Raw genomic sequence first — 7,702 nt, 5'->3', positions numbered from 1 at the left:
TAAAAAATGAGAACTTTTAAATAGTTGATTTGATATTAACATTGATATATTTTTTTTTTCAAAATTTTATGATATCTTCATATTTATATTTTATTCAAAGATAAAATCATTATTGCTTTCTTTTATAAAATCGTATTATAACATCAAAAGAGACAAATAATAAAATAGAATATTAGAATTGAGATGTGTCTCGCTGCATTGCGCGAGTACTTTTCTAGTATATATATAGGCGGTGGAGAGTGAGATATTTTAAACCCAAGTTTCAACTTTCATCAGTTAACAATAACCACCCGTAATCTTTCCAACCAATTTTAATAACAACCCCAAATATGAAACCAATAACCCGGTTATAACAACTCTCTAATGATATATTTTGTTATAAAAATATGTATTTTATTATAATTTAATAAATTAATCAAAATATATAAAATATATAAACAACTCATTAGGGATTGGTCATTTTAATTTTTATTTGGTATGTCCTGTCCAGTTCTGTCTTACCAAAGGTTGAACAACTGTTCTGTCATGTTTTGTTCCGTCTTGGATACCAAACGTATCCTTAGTGTAGTAGATGAATGTGCTTAATGGTGTTTTTTGAGGTGCATTTGGTACATGCGATGGGACGTAAGAAAAACTTGTTGTCTCACATTTGGTGCAACATTTAGACCAGAACATGACATGAGTGAATGCAACACAAATGCATTTTTTCCGTCCCACCGAACTAGGTGAAACAAAAATCAGGAAGATTGGGCAAGATTGATAAATTATTAAACTACCCATATTAAATTAATAATACTGAATCCTTACACAAGTTTTTCACGTGCGTACCTCACTCTAACCCGTCCAGTCCTATCTAGTCCCGTCTGCATACCAAACGCACCCTAACCCAAGTGACTAACTGCAAAAATTACTCCTTTGTGACCAGACGTACACAAATTTGAGTTGGGAAACGGCCACTTTGTTGCAAGGGAAAAACTATGTACAAACACTTTCCCAATCTTTGCGCAAGAAGCCTTGGTTCACTGATGCTGCTCTTTATAGGTTTTAATCGACTAAATTCTCCTTTATAGGTTTGATTCGCCTTGTACAATATTTATCGCAAGATCATATACTTGGAAAAGATCAGCCTCTGAAAATTGTCGTAGATGCTGGTACTGGCACAACTGCTGTTGGTTTAGGAATCGGAGCCTTATGTTTAGGGTATGCGCTCATCATTTTAAACGAACTCAGTTTTCTGTAAGCTTATATTTTCTTTACGGTTAATTACCAAAAACATAATATATGTGACATGATTTCACCTCTACTATAACTTTAACCAATTTGGCATATTTATCTCGATCGTCCAATTAGCAATTTTGACAAATATGTGAAATATTTGGCCAAAAGTTTACGTTTCACTGAAACAGCCGCTCTACTCTTTGAGAGTAGAGGTCAGGTTTGTGTACATCCCAACCCCCAGCCCCAGCTCCTAGCCGGAGATACTGGGCTGCTTTGCTTAGGGCGTGTTTGGTATCTAGACAGACTTCATAGGACAAAATTGGACAAGACAAAATAGATAAAATGACCAATTTATCTTTAATGAGTTGTTTATATCTGTTTTTGATTAATTTATGTAATTTATTAAATTATCATAAAATAAATATTTTTGTAACAAAATATATCATTAGAAAGTTATCATCAAACGATTAAAATAACACCAAAATAAAAAGTTTATGTAGCTTGCACTTTTTATTTTATACATTTTCTATAATTAATTTTATTATTATTAATATTTAATAAATTACATAAATTAACCAAAATATAAAAACCGTATAAAAAGAATATTTTGAGGACAGTAAAGTGAAATTTTTAAAAGCATAAAATACAATAAATAAAATCTAAAGAATGAAAAGAAATGTAAAAAGGGTGAGGCGTATTTGATGTTTTAGAAGAAAATTAGGTTTTATTTTGAGGTTATATCGGTAAAGTATAGGTCTTTCCACCTTGTTCCATAAAAGTCATGCCTAATGGGGAACAGTGACCTCTGTTCTGCTGTGTTCTGTGTACCAAACGCTCCCTTACAATGCCATAAGCAGTCTGACTTGACATTATTGTATGTTTGTACTTTTTTTAATTAACCCTTTTTGTTATGGCCAAAGTATCCATTAGAATTTTCACAAATGCTTCTATCTTCTGCTAGACTCCCTTGGGAAGTAACTGCAGTGATGCTGGCTGACACCATTGAAGGGTACAGAAAACAGGAAGAGCATTTGATATCTGAATTATGCCGATGCTATGACGTGCCTACTACACGCAGCGGACTCGTAAACTGGGTTGAACGTCGACATCCAAGAAAGTAAGTTTCTTTGTTTGATTAGTTATCATTCCGAATTTTATTGCATTAAATGGCGTCAACTATTTTATGGTAATTAAATTACAACGACATCAGTTCAATAACTATTGCACGTGAATTTGGTAACGTTACATTTATACTTGACAACTTATACTTAGTGCCATAGTCGCCTCTTGGAATCCCATTAATCGGAAAAAAATATTTGGTTGTCCATTGTTATTGGTTATCACCGCCGGCTTGTGGAAAAGTGGGAGCAAAAGGTACGAAGAACTAAGGGTCTGTTTTTTTTGCAGTTTAATGAGTTTAAATATGCTTATGAGACTCACGGCGTATTCGTCAGCTATACATGATTGTTTGGCTTATTGATATAAAAAGTGACTTATTCAGTAAGCTTCTAGGGGGGAGAAAGTCAAGTTTTTTTTTTCAAACCTGTCCCTTCCATTTAAAAAAACACGTTCCTTCCATCTATGAGAAAACCCTTCCAAACAAAAACCTTCCTAATATATACAGACAGATTAATCCGAACATGACTTAATGGAAAACCAAACAAACAGCCCTTAAGTTATGTAGCATAGGCGGACATAGGAATTTTTCAAGTGGTGGCACCATTTGATTATATGAAATGAAGCTATGGATATCTTTTAAAAATCATCATTGCCCAGTTGGTTAGTTCCTTGCTTTTTGTATATGATGTCATGTGTTCGAGTCTTTTATCTCAAAAGAACTTCAGAGACATAATACACTTGAAATTAAAAGTTAAAAACTAAGAAAATATTACAATGATTCGAACCCGTGCCTCGAAGGAAAGAACTGTGCAAACTGATTCGCCCAAGAGAACCTTGTGATTATTATTGTAGTTTCAAGAAATATATAGTTGCATATGGTGGCACCTTTCACAACCCTAAACATTTTTACATTAGAAAAGAGGAATGAATTGGTGGCCTGTGCCACTATACCACCATAGTGGGTCTGCCCCGACCCTTTAATGTAAATGGAGTTTTTTTCCCATTATTAATCATGTTGGACATTTATACCCTTCCCATGCCTTAGGGGTTTGTTTTAGTAATTGTTTTTTTGGGTCCAGATTTGGGAATGTGGTGAAAGGGGAAATAGAAGCATGCCAACAAATTGCTCAAGAAACTGGTGTTCTTGTGGATCCAATATATACATTGGCTGCTTGGGAGCTAGCAACTCAACTTAGCCTGGAGGAGCGAAAAGGCGGTGCAAAAGTCGTGATGGTTCACACCGGTGGTACCCTTGGCATGTTCGGGTTAGCTCAACGGTACAAGTCTTACTTCTAAAACTCACTTTTTCCCATTTGAAATCACACAATCAATGTAATATTGCATTGCTGAAACGACATTATAATCAAAAGAGATCAGTCCCATGTGTTGCTTCGTCGGTGAAGCAATACTGTATTATCAGAACTGATTAACCGAGTAGGTTGTTTCATTGGTGAAATATGTTGTTGCACCAATGAAACAACGTTGTGTTATCAAAACCATATCAACACACATCAACATGTGTGTTGTTTCATTGGTGAAATACAACTGTTGTTTCAAAAACAAAACAAAAATATGTGATTAATATTGGTTCATAGAGTTTGTAATTTTTAGACGGTTTTTATATGATTTTGGGATTATATATTATCTTGATGTGTTCGATAACAACTTGATTGCTACTCAAATGAACATGTTTCCGACCGTTGTTTTTTCAAGATAAATGTGAAAAAAACATATCGTTTTACTTTAACAACTAGATCGAACCATCAAGACAAAAAAAAGGTGGAAGAAGCCACTTTATAAGCCTCATTAGCGTAACTTTTATTTAGGAATAAGGGTCCGTTTGGTTTGCGGATTGTTTATGAAGGATTTGGATTTCATGGAGAAATTTGGATTGGAATGGTTTTGAAATTATTGGTGTGTTTGGTTTGTAAGATTTGAAATAAAATTCGATTCCATTATTTATAAATAATTTATAAAAAAATAAAAAATAATTATAAAAACAATTAAATTAAATTTTTGTTAAATTGATTATTACAAAAGAAATGTTTTTAACATTTTATAAACCCTTATTGCATACAATCCTATGGAATCTTGAGCACTCCCTGAAGATTTCAGAGTCCTATGTTTGAAAGATTTCAATTAAATTATAGGAGTTCAAATCGGGACAATCCAACAAACCAAACATGAGATTGAAATGAATTTGAAATCCAAATCCTTTCAAATCCATCCATTCATGATACGAGACCTAAGGTTATTTTGGAAGGATGTGAAAGCTAAACAATATTATTTTCATTTATTTTAGAAGGGTGTCACAGGCTATGCATGGACTAATAATGACAAATTGTGACCGCAAAAAATCAATCTTGGTAAACTTAGTGGTTACATTTGTTGTATACGGCTGGAATATTGAACGGTAACATGAATGGTAACATAGAACGTATTTTTGATTTTTGGAACAACATTAAATGTTCCTTTCTAAATGGGCGATAAAAAGGTCGGGTTTTAAGGTTACAAAAACAAAAACGATACTCAAACAGAAATTCAGACTACCTAGTGTTGAAAAGACCGTTGAACAAAAATTGAGGTTAATCATGCAACTCAAACTGACGATCTTTATTATACGGTTTGATATTTAAAGAACCAGATACTTGAACCAAAACGCTTATCCAGAAAGTTGTGATGGCTTGGATTGATTATGAAGTATAAATGTCTTTGTCATATCAATTGATCAAGGGAAAGTATGACTTTGTTCAAATATAAGACATGTACTTGGTTCGATCCTAAGCCCCTCTGCTAGCCTCAGCAACAAGTGAATAAAAAAACCCTCCCTTATTCTTTGGAGGTGGATTCTGTTATGAGATAGATTAAGGTCGTCGGTAATCAACTATTTGCGCAAATTATGAAGTTTACATTTTTGAACTCCTCAACATCAATTACATGATTGCAACATCTGAATTTGTACTCGATCGTATTCCTAGTAAACCTTATGTGATTAAAATATTTTTTTGGTCTGAATCCAAAGAAAAATAGAACTTGATTTTGAGTGGGAAAAAATCCGAAATCAAATAACCCATAAAATGGACTGATTTGGTTTGGATTCAAATTTTTTTTTTACAGATTTGGTTAAATAGGATTAAACGAATGCGTAAATATTTAATTTTTCTATATTTTATATTTATATACCTTTTTAAAATTCTAATAATATTCATTTTATAACCCATTAGTAACCCTTTTCGTCTCGTCACTTACCCAAGAAAATCATAACTATTTCGTATACAAAATTTCCAAAAGAACAAACAAACCAACTTTGTTTAACAAACCTTATTAACGTAATATCTTTATCTGATTTATCTTATAATCGAACTGAATAACTTGAAACCGAACAAACCAAACCGATTGCATCGGACACTCTTTTAATTGATTATCAGATAGTTCAAGAAAACCAAATAAACTATAAACGGATTAAACCAGCCAAATAACAGTCTCCTAATTTTTGGATCCAAACACCCAATTCAAAGACATCTCATATTCAATATATGATTTTTTTTCTTCTGATTGCATCTTGAATTTAGTAAACAACAATCAAACGTAACTTCATCTGTTATAAATTCAGATTTTTATAAAAACATATCAGTATATCAGTTTGTTGATCGTTCAAAACAAACATTTGAAAACATTATACACTAAAATTTGTATCTTTGATTTTTCATAATAAAAACAAACAAAAAAGATGCTTGAAAATGAAAGCATTTCAATAAAAATGTTTGAATTAATAAAAAATAAATAAAATGTTGGGGAGTAGGCCGGTTAGTGTGAAAAGACATATCTACCCTCCAAGAACTTTAAAAATGTAAAGTCGTCTGGAGAGAAATCCAAGAGAAAGAAGACAAAGATAAAAAATGTTAATGGAGTCCCTCAATGATTGATTCTAAAAACACATTATTGTACCAAGTCATTAGAGGTGAAACTCAGTTAGCAAAGGGACGGATCGACGTTACTCAAATATACATGTTTAAATTCGAATCTTATAGGAGGCAGGCTTGAACCCCTCTGCTAGCTTCAGCCACTGAGTCAGCTCTGAAATGTCTTATCACATGTGGTTCCTAGGTGATGGTTTTCGTGTGGAGTCGGTCAAGGTTGCTGGTAATCAACCTTTTGTTCATATGTACTATTGTCTGCTATAATCCAAAGAGGTAAAAAAGAAAACAATTCAATGGTATTTATTGTTCTCATATCATAGTTTTACCCAAAAGAACAATACTAATTCATCAATTGATATCAAAGTAAAAAGAGTCGAACGAACGTTTTCTATACGTGTAAACGTGTTAATACCCAGAACTTCGATGAGTCAATCATGGTCCGCCAGTCGGGGCCACTATTCTTGGAATTGATCTTATTGGTTGAAAGTGTCTGAACAAATTGGACAAATGTCATTCATATTAAAACAAGATGCTCTCATATGTGCACGATGTACTTCTTGGCCGGCCAACAACTAGGAATTATTGACCAAACTGAATCAAATGAATAAATAAATCTCACATAGAGGTAGGATTTTAGAGCAACTCAACCTTGGACACTAAAAAACACCAAATATGGTAGGCCCTAAGATCAAAAATAAAAATCAACTCCAACCACACTCGTAAAAAAAATAAAATTTGTGGGCCTACATTATAGCGTGTGAATTCCTCATTGCAAATATGCAGTGCGAAACCACTAACAGGCATGGTGTTTATCTCTTTGTTGTGTGATTGAAAGGAAGAAACCGGCAAAAAAGGGTTTTACCGGCCCGTTGGAGCTGGTCTTAGGAGGGGGTGTACATACTTCTATGCGTGTAGAGTGGTTGTTTCCATAAAAGTTATGAGAAACAAGCGTAACACGTTACATGTGAGTGTGGAAACAAGCAACAGGTACAGTAAAAAAAAAATTCAGCTACTCCGTTTTGAAGATTACATACAACATTAACTGTATTATTAAAATATTTCATACATTTAACAAAATATTATTTCTCTCTCCCAAGGTTCTAAATGGCGGGAGCCTGTGGTGTGAGGCGACGCCAAGCCTCGAGCCTTAGGAGCCACGACATGGTCACGGCCCACGACGATTTACAAGGCGTGACTTATGGCGGCAAATCTCTATATCATATATAATATTATATATAAAAGAATATGTAGTCTACTATTTACTGAATGAGTCAATGATATTAAACAATTTAAATTAAATTACATATTAAAAACTAACAAATAAGACATCAAAAGATAAGAAAAATCAAATATTGAGTTGCAAAAACCGCAAAATAGGCCTTGGAGTGCCACTGCCTTAACGTGGCACAAGCTTTGAGCCACAACGCGTTACAATGGCTGTTGCA

At 33.4% G+C, this 7,702-nt stretch overlaps 1 protein-coding gene across 1 annotated transcript in view; it reads left to right on the top strand.

Moving 5' to 3' along the window:
- LOC112524163 (D-cysteine desulfhydrase 2, mitochondrial) overlaps window positions 1–4,031 on the top strand; it is a 9,287-nt gene extending 5,256 nt beyond the window's left edge. The window contains exons 5-7 of the mRNA XM_025133853.1: window positions 1,071–1,200; window positions 2,180–2,335; window positions 3,417–4,031. Coding sequence (XP_024989621.1) covers window positions 1,071–1,200; window positions 2,180–2,335; window positions 3,417–3,633 — 503 coding nt within the window. The 3' untranslated portion in view covers window positions 3,634–4,031. The remainder of the gene's footprint in view (window positions 1–1,070; window positions 1,201–2,179; window positions 2,336–3,416) is intronic.
- The last annotated feature ends 3,671 nt before the right edge of the window (window positions 4,032–7,702 follow it).

Source organism: Cynara cardunculus (assembly GCF_001531365.2).
Source record: "Cynara cardunculus var. scolymus isolate 2C chromosome LG 13, CcrdV1, whole genome shotgun sequence".
Classification (NCBI taxonomy): domain Eukaryota; kingdom Viridiplantae; phylum Streptophyta; class Magnoliopsida; order Asterales; family Asteraceae; genus Cynara; species Cynara cardunculus.
Note: the sequence above shows the minus strand (reverse complement) of the source record. Positions and strands in the feature narration are given on the sequence as shown.